Genomic DNA, 17,819 nt, shown 5'->3' on the forward strand with positions numbered 1-17,819 from the left:
ATTATACACAGCATTATTTCTAAATTAAAATTGGAAAAATATTAATAAAGAAAAATGTCAAAGCAACGGATGTAACATTTCAAATAAAAATTCTTAAAAATGTATTGAATGCTGTAATATGTAACTTTTATAAATATATGTAAAATGATTTTTGTAAGTCATTTTGTCACATGGAATTTCACTCCAGTTAAATATGAAAATCTATCTTTTGAGGCCCTGGTACATGTATTTTTATTTTATTTTTTATTTTTTATTTTTGGTACCAGGGATTGAACTCAGGACCTTGCACTTGCAAGGCAGGCGCTGGAACCACTGAGCTAAATCCCTGGCCTATGTACATGTATTTTTAAAAAGTGAAAGATTAATATCAGAATTTCAGTGGACAGGAATTAAATAACCAGGTATATCATTTCATAGTTTTGCTTTTTGGAGAAAATGGAAGGATGGGGAAAACATGTATTAGAGATGAATGAAAAGTAACTTTTAAGATATATTAAGCCATGACCTTAAGATACAAAATTCTCAATCAGAAAAAAATTAAGGAAAAATTAATTCTGTATTAATTTATGGATTACACAAATGCTACACGTAGTAAAGCAGGAAAAAATGATGGGTGAAGAGCTTAACAGGTGAGGAAAAAGACTTTTAATTAACCCTTGTTTGAATGATCTAAACTAGGGTTAGGAAAATTTTTTTCTATAAAGGGCCAGATAGTTAAATATCTTAGGCTTCATGGGCTATACCATTTCTGCTGGAACTATTCAAAAACAAAAACAAAAACAAAACCAGGGCTGAGGGTGTAGCTTAGTGTTAAAGCACTTGCCTAGTGTGTGAGGCCCTGGGTTCAATCCTCAGTACTGCCAAAAAAATAAAAAAGGGCAGCTAGAGACAGTACATAACCAAATGAATACGGCTGTCTTCCAATAAAACTTTATTTATAAAGATAGGTGGGGCCAGGGATTTAGCTCAGTGGTTCCACCGCCTGACTCACAAGCGCAAGGTCCTGAGTTCAATCCCTGGTACCAAAAAAAAAAAAAGGTGACTAGACAGATCTAATCATTTCTTTCATCACACAATGCAATTAGTGAAATTATCACTGTATGAATAAAATGTACTTTCTCAAACAATAAATACCCTAGACATGTTTTTCAACACAATGTTCAGAAGCCAAGCTCAATTCACATAGTAAAAGAAAGACAAAATTTGTAGGAGAGGAAAATATCAAGGAAGCAGTCAGTTGTTTATTCTTAAAAATAGAATTCTAATGCACCATGCAAAGCCCTAGACTTTCAGATCACAAGGAATAGTCTACAGGGAATAAAATACCTTTTTTGATGAGTCTTCCTTCTCCATTTGACCCTGGGGGGGCAGGTCTTGGTCTCTCTGGAAAGTTAACTGTTACAATGAAGATTTTTCCATTAATAAATATAATTTGAATAATTTATCACTTAAAATCTGAGAAACCAAATAAAACAAAACCTACTTAAATATGAGTCAATCTAAAATATTCTTACCAGAATCTTGCCAAAGTTTCTGGAAAAATGGAATTGTTCTTTGTTTCTTTGATTTATTGCCATAAGTATCTGATTAAAAAAGAGACCAAGAAAAAAAAAGAAAAACCAAAAAAGCAGGTGAATCATCATGAAATTATGCTTTCTTTCCATTAATAAACAGGTATTTTATTTGTATGAAGAAAATGCTCTAAAGAAATATACATAATATAGATTTAATAAGTATATTATTATAGAATATATCCCAGATTTGTCACAAAGTATATTTTCTCTTAATAAAAACAGTTCAAAATAGTTATCTTGTTTCTTATAAAAACTGTAAGTCAATACTAACCAATGAAATAAGAACTAAAGCAAGATAAGGATAAGGACTAAAACAAGTTTTCCATCTATAAAAAGGGCACAATAAGGACAAAAACAGACTACCAAAAATAAAACAAATTTTGATAAACATTTTAGATACTCTGAAATTATTTCAGCTAAATCAAATGTTCCTAACAGAGATGCAAAGAGCACAAAGGAAAAAAATTTGAAACTTATAGGAAAAGAAATGTAAATTGTGCATACACATAACTACTTAAATGTATCTTACAATGTTACTAATAGGATCAACTTTAAGAAATATATAAATTAGTACTACCACAGTGTTGTGTCATACCTTTTTCATCTGGCACATATCTAAAATCCATAGATTCACTAACTTCTTGGTCAGAAGGTCTCCGGAGCTGCATTTTTACTGTTACTGGTTCTGTTATAGCTTTGCAATATGGAGGAGTCTTGAAAACAATAGCTACTTGACGGTGTACATCAGCTTGTGAAAAGATACCTTTTGCTTCCCAATCATTCAACACAAAGCGAACTTCTATGTCATCTAGTAAATAAGTCAAAGAAATAATAACAATGGGAAAACATAGTAATAGACATCTATTAATCTAAAATATATTATGGATTCAATGAAAAATAAAGTAAGTACCTTTCTGAACTTTGTCACAAAGTAAAAATATTTCATCTCCTCCCCTGACACTTCCACAGTTCTTGTTTACACGACAAATTCTTAATTCTGCAGTATTCGGGGCACCTAAATATAAAGGATCTTTTTAAAATAAGTTGCTACCTCAGTAATGCATTTTATTCTGGTGTGAGGGGGAGAATTTGGGGAAAATCATTTACATAATAGATTAAAACTTTTAATGTACAGATAAAAGACTCTAAATTAATCATCCCACATATGTCCCTTTCTTTTCTAGAAATTTCTTTCCCTAATCTGGCTTACAGCCTTACGATTTTATTTCTAGGCAATGACATTTTCTCTAAATAAATCTCCCTGCTTCTGATTCTGATTCTTCCAATCCATCCTACCCACTGTCACTGGATTAATCTTCCTAAGTCATTGGCCATATCTATAGGGCAATGCAGTTTTTTGCTTTTATCTGGCCAATATGATTATAATACTGTAGTTTTCCCTGGCATCCACAGCTCTCCATGATGAGGATACTCTAATCTACCTAAAAGCCCTGTCTCACTATCCTTTTACATGCAAAACAGGTATAATCATCCACCACTGGTAAACATATATGTAGGTATGTGTTTATACATTAAAAAATATTTGAGGGCAGTTTCATAATCAAATGATAAATTTCAATATCTTTTGATCTAGCATTTCTACTTCTGGAAATCTACATGAGAGAAATAGCTGCACAAGATGTGGACACAAAACAGTATTTATTGCAGTACAGTTTGTTAGGCAGGAAGAGATATTAAAGGAAACAAATATCTTATAATAATGATTTGATAAAATTATGATATAGCCATATAATGAAAGTCTCTCATGTTATTGAAAAGAAAAATGTAACTAAAAAGAAAAGTTCAAGATACATTCCTAAGAGAAAAAAGTTTTTTAAAAGATCAGTGATAATTTTTTAATGCTGCAAAATTATTTTGTATAATGATGATGATGGTGATGATGTATTTGTATAGATGAAGAAGAAATTGCCAAAACAGGCATCAAAGAACTATGATTATCTTTGGAGGATGAGATTATAGGAGATTTACTTTCTTTGTTACATACATTTCTGTAATGTCTGCGATTTTCCAAGAATGAACATACATTTTTCTGATTATCAAAATACTTTAAAATTAGTTTAAAAAAAAAACAAACTAAGAAAGTCTACAAATACAAGAAAATAAAGTACTTACGGTTATCATAAATTGGGTTAGAGACAACAGGAGGTAGTACAGTTGTCAAATTACCGTGTTCACCAGGAAGAAAAACTTGAAAGCACAGTCTGACCACATTGAGGTCGCAATCTTCAATATCCAGCAGCTGCTGTTCCGGAACTAAACAGTACATTGTTCTTTTTAGAATGTAGTACAATCACAGTACTAAAATCCTGCTACGTCTTGCTCCCCACCCATTACAGCCAACAACCTTGAGTAGCATCCATATCTGTACTAACGAAATAGTGCCTTTTAGACCCAGGGATTTAGCTCAGAGGTTTCGCTGCTTAGCGCAAGGACCCAATCCCTGGTACCAAAAAACAAAACAAAACAAAACAAAACAAAGAAAACTAAATAGTGCCTTTTATAATCAAGCATTCACTATCTAAGAGTACTTGATAAATTATAGCCATGTTCAGGATTTAACTATTTCAGTTATCTGGGATTTAGAGTCCTAAACATTAATATCAAAAAATTTTTTAAATGGAAGCAAATTATACATAATAGATCAAATCTATACATTATCTTATAAATCTTGAAAGAATTACTATCATTCCCTTCTTTATAGATGAGGAACTTAAATGAAATTACTTGTTTAAAGTTTCACAGCTAAGAATTAGTAAGATGGGAATTTGAACTCCAATCACTCAACCTAGAGCCTATTGGTTTTAAAAATTAAATCAGAAATTTTTATTTCTTTCCACATAAAAATGACATACACAGGAATACAGACTAAAATTTAGATCAACACTTTAGGAATGAAATGTCAAAAAAGATACCAAATGACATAAAACAGCTAGTTTCCACAAGAAACTTTATGTGCAAATTAAATTTGCTTAAAAAAAAGACCCTACCATAGAAAAATGTTGCAGTTATATACATATATATGACAGAATATACAGTTTGATATATTGAAAACAAACCCAGTTCCAAAAGAAAATATTGCCTTTTCAAAGAATACCAGAAGCTACACTATAACTAATATTGCCATATTTTTAAAAGCACAAAATACACATTAAATATTAAAATTTTATTTTGTTAAATATTCAAATTTAAAATCCTAAATCTGGAAAACCAATTAACCAAATTCCTTAATCTTATAGGTAGTAATAAAAATATATTTTATTTAATGATACACACAGTCTCAGTAGCTGTCAGATTTAAATTTATGTCAGTATAACCATTCTTAAGCATAACATTTGAATAAGTATAGAACACATATGTATGTCTGAAAGCTAAAATGTTATGATGCCAACACTTGCATCATAAAAGCATAGAGGAACCATTATAGAGGCAATAAGAGGTCTATCTCTTCAAAATCAAGTTTTAAAGCAATATAAATTTAGAGTTTGAGATTTCAGTGTCTCTCAATTTCAAAGATGAATAATCAATATACACACACACAAAATGAGTAGCTAGGCCGGGGATTTAGCTCAGTGGTTTCGCCGCGTGCTGCACAAGGTCAAGAACCCGAGTTTGATCCCCGGTACCAAAAAAAAAAAATGAGTAGCTAGGTGCTCCAGACAAGCTTAAAAATAACTTTTGTGAGGGCCGGGGATTTAGCTTAGTGGTTCCGCCAGCTGCCTTGCAAGCGCAAGGACCCAAGTTCGATCCCCGGTACCAAAACAAAAAATAAAAATAAAAAAACCCCAAAAAATAACCTTTGTGAAATGTATGAACAAGTTGTGGTATCATCAGACTATGTAATATTATCAATTAAAAAGAATATATTATGGATATAAACACCCCAACACAGATTTATTTCAAAAATATGCTGAGTAAAAGGAACTAGACAAAAAAAGGACTATATGCTTATACAAAATTCTTGAAAAGATTAATACATACATGGTGAAAGGAAGCAGATTGGGAGTTTGTTGGGGCAGGGGTCATTGACTGAGAAAAGGGACTATGGAAATTCTGGCAGGTGATGAAAATATTTTTTTTTTTTTTTTTGGTACTGGGGATCGAATTCGGGTCCTTGCGCTTGCGCAGCAGGCGGCGAAACCACTGAGCTAAATCCCCGGCCCTATTCCTCTTTTTTTTAATTTTTTTTTTTTTTTTTGGTACCGGAGATTGAATTCAGGACCTTGGGTCTGCGAGGCAGGTGCGGTGCCACTGAGCTAAATACCTGGCCCTTTAATGTTATTTTTTATTATAAGACAAGGTCTTTCTCAGCCACTAAATTGCCCACTGTTGGCTCAAACCTGGGATCCCCCTGGCTCAGTCTTCAGAGTGCTGGTATTATAGGCATGTGTCATCATGCTCAGCTGGAAATATTCTTTAGCTCAAGGTCACATGGGAAACTATATTTAGGTGGATTCTGTATCTCAGTGAAAGTATATTTAAAGTATTTAAAAATGTTACCCAAAAGATAATAAGCCAAAAAATTAAAAACATTTAGTTACATAATGGTTCCCTCAAAGTGAAGAAATTCTACCTACTTCTCAAAAATTCATTTCTGAATTTTTTTTTTTTGATACCAGGGATCGAACTCGGGACCTTGAGCTTTCGAGGCAGGCGGTGGAACCACTGAGCTAAATCCCCAGCTCTCAAAAATTCATTTCTTATGAGAATTTTGCTTTGAATTTTCTCAGTACCATATATGGAAATGAAAGGTCTGTTGAACAATCATTTAGATATCTTATAACTGCTAAAGAAAACTGAAAGTAAAAGTTAACAAAATGAGGTACAATTTGTGGTAATGGCATAAGACACACATAACTATTGAGAACTAAGTGGACAAAACTCAAATTCCTCTAAAAATATCACTCAGAACTAATAAGGTCATGAAAAATCATGGGGTCAAAATACGGGAAAGGAGTAGAGCTCAGTGGTAGAGTGACTGCCTAGCTCATGTAAGGCCCTAGGTTCAAACCCCAGCACTGCAAAAGAAGGCAGGAAGGAAGGGGTAGGGGGATATGGGTGAAGGAAACCTAAAGTTCAGAATAAGAGATCACTTTATCTAGATATAGCCTGCCAATTAAGAGGTGGCTAAAACGATAAGAAATAGAGATGAACTCACAATAAAGGAGGAAAATAAGAGTTCAATGTCTGCCAGGGATGGGAAATCTAATAAATGCCCTATTATTTGGAGCATTTGGGATCTGGAAGAGCTACACCCCAGGAGGAAAGGTGAACTAGAAATATACTAGACTTCAGGGAGATGAAAATCCAGCTTCAAATGACCTAAATCATTCACTGATTTCAGGGAATCTAGGATTGCTAGTACACCTAGCTATCTACAAGAAGAAAATCTGCAAGGAGATAATATTGTCTTAGATCTAAACATTTTACAAGTTTTCGTCTCAATGTCTAGTATTCTTCTTTCAATAACCAAGTATGTAAGAAGACAAAATAAAATCATATTTTAAAAAATAAAAGACTAGGGCTGAGGATTTGGCTCAGTGTACAGCACTTGCATAGTACAGGTGAGGCACTGGGTTTGACACAAACACAATAATAAACACACATATACACACACAACAAAAAACTAGACCACATTAGATTCTTATAATGAAGTTTTCAGAGCCATGATTTAAAATAATTATTCTCCACTTGATCTTAGCCAAAAGGCCAAGAAATGATGAAAAAAATTATTCCCAATACTGTATAGTCAATGAGTTAAAAAATAAGATTAAGAGATTAATGGGGAACCTGAAATTAAGAAGCCAAATATATCCTATACTTGAAAAATATAATAAACTGGAATTAAGATTATCAAATTTACTATTTTATAGAAAACTTTGCATCTTGTTTTTCTGTACCACAAGAACTGAAGTATATTTACCAATATTGTCTACCAAGAGTTTTTAAGTGTTGATTTACATTAAAAATCTTTAACCCAGATGTGTATGATGGCACACACCTGTAATCCCAGCACTTGGGAGGGCAAGGAGGGAGGATTGCCAAGAATTCTAGATCAGCCTGGGCTACATAGCGAGTTCAAGGCCAGGATGAACTACACAGCAAGACCCTGACTCAAAACAAACAAACAAACAAACAAACAAGTTAAAAAGTCTTGGGCCAGGGATTTAGCTCAGTGGCGCTGCATGCCTGCCTTGCAAGTACAAGGTCCTGAGTTCGATCCCTGGTAACCCCCTACAAAAATTTTAACCCATCTTTGTGTGATTTTCATACAGGGTGTGAGGTAGGAAGTCCAATTTAATTAACAATTTTCCCCAACTTTTTTCTCTTTCTTCTTGTTCAAACATTTTCTAATTGTTCTGATAAGCCACTTCTTTCATACACTAAACTCTCTTACTTTCTTAGATCCGTTTCTGGCCACTCAATTCTACTCTACTGGTCAATCTATGCAGCCTTACCTCAGTACTACTGCTTTATAAATATCTGTATCTGATAAAATCAGTTTCTTTTCATCATTCCTCTTTAAAAAGTATCTTCCTATTCCTGTTTTGAATTATATTCTCATATTTAATTAAAAGATCTTGCTGGTATTTTGTTTGGATTGCACTGAATCTATATCAATTTGAGGAATAATGGCATCCATCTTGGCAGACAGTCACTTAAGAATTAAATTATCCAGTAGATGTCATGAAACTTTTCATTATCAATGCTGGGCAAATGATATAACTAAGAGAATATAACCTTGGGTTTAAGAGAATTGAAAAGGCTTTTGGAGAATTTGGAGTTAGAAAAACAACTTGAATATTTCTGGTAGACAAATACAAATAAGGCATGTTTATTCATACATTTGTCTTTTTTCTTTCAACAAAATTTAATTAAACCATAATCATGTGCCAGACACTGGGCTAAATGGTAGATACACCCAGAAGACAGTTCCCACCCTCCAGACTTAGTGAAGGAGAAACATGTAAATAAAGTTTTGGTAAACCATACTAGAAATATATATAAATACTTTGGGAAAACAGAAGGAATACTCAGCTCTGTTTGGGAAGGAGAAGGAAGGCTTCAAAGAGGGTGTGATCCTTAAACTTGAAGTCTGATCAAGAATTTAAGCAGAACAGAGCATTCCATACAAAGGAATTATACGTATAAAACCACAGTGGCAAGAAAGAACACAGCTTCCTAACAATGCAAATAGTTCAGAATGACAAAAACAAAGTATACAAGCAGTGGTGGAAGAGAATGAAAACTGGAATAGAACTAGGTTTGAATGGCATGCTTGAGAAGCTGAACTCAGTAAGTAGATCAGTTTCTCACAATGTGGTTCAAGGTTCACCTGTATCAGAATCATCTAGGGGCAGAGATTACAAATTGCAGTTTAGTACCTAAAAGTCATGAAATTAGTTTAGTAGATTAAATAAGCATTTTCTGGAAGGAAAGAAAGAAAGAAGAAAAAGAATAAAAAAGAAAAGGAGGGAGGGAGGAAGAGAAGGAAGAAGGGAGGGAAAATATAAAATGCAGCAAAGACTAAGGCTTAAGGTAAGGGTACTGTAGTAAAGATGTGATATGTATGGATGTGTAGGTACTGAATGGAGAAATAAAATCAATTTCTTACTGTAGTTCAAAAAGTTTAGAGGGCTGGGGATTTAGCTCAGTGGTTATGCCGCCTGCCTCACAAGCTCAAGGTCCTGAGTTCGATCCCTGGTACCCCCCCCAAAAAAGTTTAGAAACACCTGTCTAAATGTACTTTTTAAAATGCACATCCCTAGGCTCCATGCCAGGCCTGGGAATGTGGCCTAGAATGTACATTTTAAATAAGTACTATGGGATTCTTACGCATGTACAAATTGAGAACTATTGCTGAAGTTGATTTAAAGCCACTCAAAGGTAAACAATGTTCTGAAATGGTCATATTGATTTCATGACGATTTTTTTTTTGGATGCTTTGGATCTTTTTTGGAAGGAGGCCAAGAATAAAGGAAGGGACATAAGTTTAGAGGTTAACACCAATAGTCTAGGTTAAAAATTGATGCAAGCCTATACTCCTACAATGTCAATGAAAAGACTAGACAGGACTGGACAAAGATGGTCAGGATGGGTGAACCAGATTTTTTCCAGATTGTTTCAGGAATAGTTAGGGGTTCAAGACACAGTGGAAGAGAAGACAGGAAAGATGATAGAGCTATATGTAGATGACTTTGAATGTGGGGACCTTTAGTTTTTAGACTATATAAGAAGCCACTGCAAGTTTCTGAACACAACATTTTGATAAAGAACTATTCTAAGAGTATTCCAACGGGGAAAAAATGACTGTACCTCAAATTGTGAAATGATGAGTTCCTAAAGTAGGGAGGCAGGAAAGAGAGGAAGAAATGGGTGATAAAACAATAACTAGCAGATGTTAGCTCAGTGGTAGAGTGCTTCCCTAGCATATCCAAGGCTTGGATTAGTTCCTCTCCACCAGGAACAAAGAAAAATAACAAAATATCTAAGTGACCACTGAAAGCATAAATAATGTGACGGATAAACTGGCAGAATTGTTCCAACCACAAATTTATATTCATTTAGGCAGCATAGAAAGGTTGTTAAGATCATAAATTATAAAACTTGTGTTCAAATCTTGCCTTCACCACTTACCAGCTATAGGACCTTCAGCAAATTACTTTTCTATGCCTCCATTTTCTTATTTATAAAATGAAAATATGTATAGTATCTACTTCTTAGGTTGTTACAAGGATTAAATGAAATAAATACATAAAATACTATCTACCAAGAATTACTTTAAGTGCTACTTGTATGTTTATTACTAATCTCATGTCCAGTTCTAGACTGTGAAAGAAAAAAACTCTCTCATTTTCCTTTTTAATGCCTTTGCCACTGGCATCAAGAAATTGAGTTTGAATTCCAGCTAGCATTTATATTTTGACTACCTTGGGATGGTATATGATCAAAGCTTTGGTTTTCTCTTCTGTAAAGCAGTGTTGTTCAATGATCCAATTAAAAAGCGTAGATAAAACAGTTATTAATAAGTGCTTATTAATAAATGATAGCAATTGTTTATAATCTCCTTGTTTTACACTGTGTCCAGACTTGGATGGACTTCTCAAAAAAAAAAAAATTTAAAGTCTGGCCTTCATTTGACAGTGGATCAAAGCTTTGAGTGAACAGACTCTTGATACAGAATTTTCCCATTTCTGAAAATTTATCCTAGAGAAATAATCACACAAGAGCTTCTTAAATAAACTGAAAAAAGGTAAATGTTCATTAGAATAAACAAATTAGTCTACCCAAACAGCAGAATAATCTGTTGGAAAATAAAATAGATTTGTAAGTACTGACATGGAAAGATGTTTAAGATATAATCCTGAGTGGCGGGGCCGGGATTTAGCTCAGTGGTTCTGCCCCCTGCCTTGCAAGCACAAGGACCAGAGTTCGATCCCCAGTACCAAAAAAAAAAAAAAAAAGATATAATCCTGAGTAGAAAAAAACAAGCAGTTACATAGCAGGCATAAAATGATCTTTTTAACATAAAAATATGTCTATATATGACTATACATGTTAAAGGAAATTTTAGAAAAATACACATCAAACTTCATAATAATCTTTTCTGGCAAGTAACACTGGAGGGGAGAAAGGGGACTTTTACTTAATACTAAATAGTATGAAAAATGAGGACCCACACAAAAGATATACACATCCTACAGCTCATAAAAACAGTACCTGTTTGTGAGCATATTCCTTAAATTATCATCATTTCCTCAAATTATTTTCATACATCTAGAAAAAATACAAGCCTACAATATAAGGATGTCTTAAATATGACAAAGAAATTTATTCTTTGTGAATTTTATAATTATTCAATTCCTGATATGCTTAAGTAGCTGCAGAAGACTTTAGAATGAAGGCTACCAAGAATATAAAATACCAGCATTTATCTATTTAAGCAATACAGAGTGCTAAAAAGTACCAGGTGCCATATCCAGACAGTGCCATATACATAAATGTTTAATAAATGCTATCCCAAATAAAATTTACTGAACAGTAAATATCGAGCCATATACACAAATACACTATGAAAATAGTTTGTGTGGCTTCTACTATTTCTGTACTTTCATATTTGGGATTAGGTTTTGCTGTTGAATATGCCTTTAAATTAAATGCACTCCAATACCTCATAACCACAGTGAATATTCAACATTCAGAAGAATTCTCTGTTGGAAAGTGGCATAGGGAAGGCCACATTCAAAAAGAATCAGAACATTCTGAGAAGGTTTCCTTAAACAGTGACACTCTCCAGTGATACCAGAAAGCCTTGTCTGTATTAGAATTTTTTCCTAAAAACTGAAACGTTTTAAAAACATTTCATTCCTCAAATGCAGTATAAATCAACAAGCAGAAAACTGAACACAAAACTCTAAATCACTTTTTTTTTTGGGTACTGGGGATCGAACTTGGGACCTTGCCCTTGTGAGGCAGGCGCCAGAACCACTAAGCTAAATCCCTGGCCTCTCTAAATCACTTTTAAAGTACAGCTCAGGATATAAATAGAAGTCACACAGTAAGTCAGTATCTAAGTAACAGAAATTATTACATCAAATATACTTACCATTGAAAGGATTTATTCCTGCACTTATTCTTGAAATAACAGCTTCTTTTACTTCTTTTTTCTTTACACATCGAATACCTAAATTTTGAAAACTAGAAGAAAAAAAAAACCTTTTAAAACTGCATTATAGCTAAATAAAAGGAATACTACAGAAATCGAGCATACATCCAGCACTGAGAAGTCATCATGCTGTCAGGGGTACAAAACCATGAACTGTACTTCTTTTTTTTTTTTTTGGTACCAGGGATCAAACTCAGGACCTTGTGTTTGTGAGGCAGGCGGCGGAACCACTGAGCTAAATCCCCAGCCCTTGAACTGTACTTCTAACTGCTATGATAAAGAGGTTAGAGTAAAAAAGTGGCATAATATTTCTTATAGAATTGTCAAAAGAAAATAGTATTACAGTACTATATCATCTTTATAATATTTTACAATTATATCTTACCAATATGCCTATGTCAAATACACCAAAGTAAAGATTAACAGGAAAGCAACACCAAAAAGCAAACAAATGAACTGATAATTAAATAACTGAAATCTGTGTGCTTGATCATATAAAGCAAAGAGTATAAAAAGATGCCCACAGCCTGAAGTTCACAGATATGTTTTGTAAAGCCTGTAGTTGTATATGAACATCTGTAGTTCTGGCTTCATGAACATTTTAGAGGTCCTGCAATACTAGCTTCTTACAGAAACAACTAATTGAGACCGAGCACCTGTGGCCACATTGACAAAGGGCTCTCTAGTTTGCTACAGTATCTGCTAAGTCTGCCTACACCTGATCCTCTATGCTTATTCATGCTGCCTGCTTAGACCCTCAAGAGATGTAATTTTTCAGCCCCAATTTCACAGCTACTAGTAGCAAGGGAATATATTTTGTGCCATATTACATGAAGTTATAAGATACATTGAAATGAGGGGTTTTTTTTTAAATTATAAAGAGGTTAAACACTAACAATATTTAACAAAAGTTTCAAGATGTCACTTATGGAAAACTTCTCAATAGCTACAAATATTACTAATTTGCATATGTGTAGTACAGAGGATGGTGGGGGGAACTCCACTACCACCACCAGTCATACTCCTTCCCACATGGAAAAACCATGACATCATTAAAACTGGGTGGGTGTGAATAAGGAAACAGAACTCAATTATAATGACACTACTATTTGTTCAAATTTCACATGGCCCTTGGCAACCAGTGGCTACCTTGTTTACCTTCCTCTGAGCTAGTCCTGTCTTATGTTTGTTTTTTTGTTTGTTTGTTTTTGGTACCGGGGATTGAACTCGGGTCCTTGCGCTTGCGCAGCAGGCGGTGAAACCACTGAACTAAATCCCTGGCCCTTGTCCTGTCTTATGTTCATGCTCTGCACACTCACCACACTGAAGGGTGTGTTAAGCACTTAAAGTATCTTTGACAATACCTTCCTCTTCCTCCAATAATTAAAAAAATAAATCATGAATTCTTAATTCTTTCTTGAAATCCTGAAACTACAATCCTCTTCCTCAAAGGCATTCTACTTCTTTGAAAGAGTCTTAGTTTGGTTCTTTTTCCTTGACAAAAGATTTTAAGGAATTCCTCATTCTAATATTATTTATAAGCTGTTTTATTTTGTTTCATCTGAATAATCATATTTGATTGCCATTTACAGAATCATAGAAGTAATGGGGATTTTTGAAATTCTGATAGCTCAGCAGTAGAACACTTGTCTAGCATGCAAAAGGCCCTGGGTCTGATGCCTAATGTGCACACACACGTGCACACCGCCTCTCAACCTAACCCAACCCAAACCAACCCAATGAACAAAAAACCCCACAAAAATCTGACCTGAGGACACCAAGGATCACAGACGTTATCTGAATAAATTATTCATTCCTATATTCATCACAGTCACTTAACACTTCTTGGAACTCCTCCTATGTACTAAGAATTCTGGAAAGTAATGGGGATACAGAACTCCTCCCCTCACAGAACTTATAGTGTGATACAGGGGTTAGCAAACTATAACCCATGGGCCAAATCTAGCACAGTGCCTGTTTTTGTATATAAACTTTGTATTGGGACACAGTCCTACTCATTCATTTACATATCAATGATGGCTGTTTTCACGCTGCAGTAGCAGAAATGAGCAGTTGCAACAAAGACCATAAGCCTCCATAGCCTAAAATCTTTACTATCCAGCATTTTATAGAAAAAGTCTACTAATCTCTAGTCTGGTGAGTCAGATAGCTATTAAATAATCACAAACTAAAATTACGACAAGTTTTATAAAGGAAATATATACGTTTAGAGGAGTCTATGATGGAAGACAATTGATCACTTCAGGGCAGAAAGGGAAGGGATAGTTAACAAACAGAATGGAAGTAGCGGGAAGAGGAAATAGGCTTCTAGGCAAAAGGAAGAGATCATGAAAAGGTCCCTAAAGAAGATCATTGTGAGCACAAGACATTAAGGAAAGGCTTTAGTGAGTGGTGTGTAGAGATCACAGGATGCCCAGTACAACAGAAACCTAGAGATACAGGTGGGTGTGTAGGCCATAGAAGAAATGCTGACTTTATTCTGAGAGACAAACAGAGCAATTAAAATGTCTTATGCAGGGTAACAATTTGATTTGTATTTTAAAAGATGACTCTACCTAAAGTGAAGGGAAGACTGAGGGGAAGAAGTATTAAAAAAAAAGCTGATGAAAGACCACCAGGCAGAAGGGTATTCCAGCAACGAAATTTAGAATACAGAGGTGTGGTGGTGACAGATCTCACTGCATGACAACATGGATAGATTCAAGGGTTATATAGGAGGCATGCGTTACTCAACACTCAACTGTGTGAGAGGGTTAGGGATGACACCTATGCTTGGGGCTTTTAAAGCAACCATTAAGACAAGCCACACTAGAAGAAGACTAATTTTGAAGGGAAACCCTAAATACGATTCTCAGTAAAAAGAACAAGGGATCCTTGGAAAAAACTGATGACTTAATAGCTGGAGCAAGAAAAGTATAAGTCTTGAAAACAGTGTAAAACTGATGACTTAATAGCTGGAGCAAGAAAAGTGTAAGTCTTGAAAATAGCGTTACATCTAAAAGTAAAGAAGTGCTTGAAGAAAGAAGAGAATATACCAAAAGGATACAGAAGACAGACAGGGGTTTGTATTGTGAAAGCTAGGTCAATCTGAAAATCAAACTAATGCCACTAATGGGCTATAGTACACTGGATAAAAGAATTCATAAATTGACCATGATATTTTTAAATGGGGAAGGGAAAGAAGGGAAAGTTCTTTGTTAATAGAATGCCAATTAACAACACTAAGAATGGAAAAAAATGTTATGACATGTCTCCTTAGGGGATATTTTGAGAACAATATAGCATCACCTCTATAGATTTCAAGGTGTTTTATAAAACATGTTAACATAAAAATATTATTCATGTTAAATAAAAAAAGTCACTTTTGGGACAATAATTGAAGTAGTCCAAAACTTTAACTGCTAGAAAAGTAGGATGTGAAACAAGTTTGTTCTCACAGAAATCAAAGAAAGAGTATTTCATTTCTAACATACCTTATTTTTAAATTATTTTATTATAATTAATATATATTACTTATATGAATTAAGGGGATCCAATGTGATATTTTCATACATGCCTATCTCATACATTGATCATGTCCATCTACCCTTCTTCTACCTTCTCTTTTTCTCCCAAAAATATTTCGGCAAGAATGCCTAAAAGTTTAAAATGTTACTGGGAGCTCAACTAATAGAGACAAAAAAGATTTCTGGCTGTGTATATAATTAGATGTTTTATATTTTGTGTTATTATTAAGGAACATTTTGAAAGTGTTTTTTCTAAATGGTTATTACTGACATATAAGGAAAACTACTAACCTTTTTGCTGGTGCAATTAATTTCATTTTCCCATAAGAACCAAATATGTTCATTACAAAAGTGAGTTAAAATAATATAAGTTAAAAAAAATAGCTAGGTGTGGGGGCACACACCCAAAATTCTAGCACTTGAGAGGCTGAGGCAGGAGCATTGCAAATTTAAACCCAGGCTGGGCAATTAAACAAGACTCTGTCTCAAAAAAAAGTAAAAAATGGCTGGGGATGTAGCTCAATGCAAAGACTATGGGTTCAATCCCAAGTACTTCAATAAATAAATAAATAAACAAATAGTAAAAATTAAAAACCTCACAATCTTACCAACTCAAAGACAACTACTATTAATATCTTAGTATACATACTTCGATGTATATGTATAAAATTAGTATATATATCAGTGTATATATATACTACCATATATATATACACTACTATATGTATGTATGAATTAATTTTTAACAAAAATAAGATTACTCTTTTAATCTTGTTTTAAAACCTATTATATTTATCTGACACATACCAACAGACATTTGCAATGTTGCTCTTACAGCTACATAGGGGTACAATACAGGATGTACCAGTTTGTTTAGTACTTAGATTGCTTCTAACTTTTTGCCATCACAAACAAAGATGCACTCACTAAATATCACTGTAGTTAAAGATTTGAACATTTTTGATTATTTTCTGAGGAAAAGTACTTAAGGTGGAATTGCTGGTCCAAGACACATTCCTATTTTTCAGGGTTTTGCTATGTAAATTCACTATCAAAAAGATTTTATGAATTTAAATTATACCATAATAAATAGGCTCATTTCTGGTACCTCATCAACATGAAAATGACAGTTTTTAATTTTTTTTTTTTTTGGTGGTACTGGGGATTGAGCCCATGACCTTTGCACTAAGATATATCCTCAGTACCCTCCCTCACCTTTAAAATATTTATTTTATAACAAGGACTTTTAAAATCACTTAGTTGTCCAGATTAGGTGCAAATTTTCAATCCTCCTGCCTCAGCCTCGCAGGCAGCTGGGATTATAGGAATGCATTACCATGCACAGCTGTTTTTTTGAAATCTCAGAACATCTGTTGTATGTTAATTTTAAAACTCGCCCCTTTCTTAATAAAGTCTAGTTTTCTAGTTGATTTTCTCACATCTAGCAATTTGTAAATTAAACAAAAGAGTAAAATTTTCTCTTGTGAATTGTTTGAGCTGAGAAAAAAAATATATAAAATGTTTTTTACTCTCAGTAATAATAAAGAAGTATTTCTACCCATCATGCGCTGTGTCTACCAATGAAGAATGAAAGGGTAGTTCTAAGGTAAACAGTAAGAAAACGTAAATATACACTATAATAAATAGGATGAGAAATTAATGTATTTGCTAAAAAGTAACAGCCATGGATAGGAAACAGAGCATGCTATGCTTACCCTGTTCCCACAGATGTGTGTGACTGTGTACTTACAACAGAGGTCTGCGTTCTTGTCCAAATTCTGCTTCATAGTAGCCATCCCTGCAGTCTTTTCCAACTAAGTCATGAGGGTGAGGTTTATATGGGTCATTCTTTGTTACTAATGTAATTCTCACTTTTCCTTTTCCATAATAGTTCATAATCTGAAAAAGGGAGTAGTTAAATACATGATCCATAGATATACCCATTCACAACCAATCTACTAAATTAGGGTTCAATTTATATAATGTGGTTAGCACTGGATTAAAAAACAGCTCAAGTGACCAGCAACTGCATTT

General features: G+C 33.9%; 1 protein-coding gene across 5 annotated transcripts in view; it reads right to left on the reverse strand.

Annotated features, from left to right (window-relative positions):
* The window catches only part of Rel (REL proto-oncogene, NF-kB subunit), a 73,660-nt gene that overhangs the window by 43,349 nt on the left and 12,492 nt on the right, over positions 1 to 17,819 (reverse strand). For 4 of the 5 annotated variants that reach the window (XM_087216033.1, XM_021246283.2, XM_004867239.4 and 1 more), the window contains 7 exons: positions 17,536 to 17,684; positions 12,199 to 12,290; positions 3,708 to 3,848; positions 2,485 to 2,589; positions 2,170 to 2,382; positions 1,515 to 1,583; positions 1,327 to 1,395 (listed from right to left, as the gene is read on the reverse strand). In XM_087216033.1, the coding sequence (XP_087072159.1) occupies positions 1,327 to 1,395; positions 1,515 to 1,583; positions 2,170 to 2,382; positions 2,485 to 2,589; positions 3,708 to 3,848; positions 12,199 to 12,290; positions 17,536 to 17,684 (838 nt within the window). Of the gene's footprint in view, positions 1 to 35; positions 1,017 to 1,326; positions 1,396 to 1,514; positions 1,584 to 2,169; positions 2,383 to 2,484; positions 2,590 to 3,707; positions 3,849 to 12,198; positions 12,291 to 17,535; positions 17,685 to 17,819 lie in introns of those variants that run through there. The other variant, XM_087216034.1, reaches the window with a different exon arrangement.

This window comes from Heterocephalus glaber, unplaced genomic scaffold (genome assembly GCF_053883595.1).
Source record: "Heterocephalus glaber isolate CG9 unplaced genomic scaffold, H.glaber_assembly_v1.0 deba00001457, whole genome shotgun sequence".
In the NCBI taxonomy this organism is placed as follows: Eukaryota; Metazoa; Chordata; class Mammalia; order Rodentia; family Bathyergidae; genus Heterocephalus; species Heterocephalus glaber.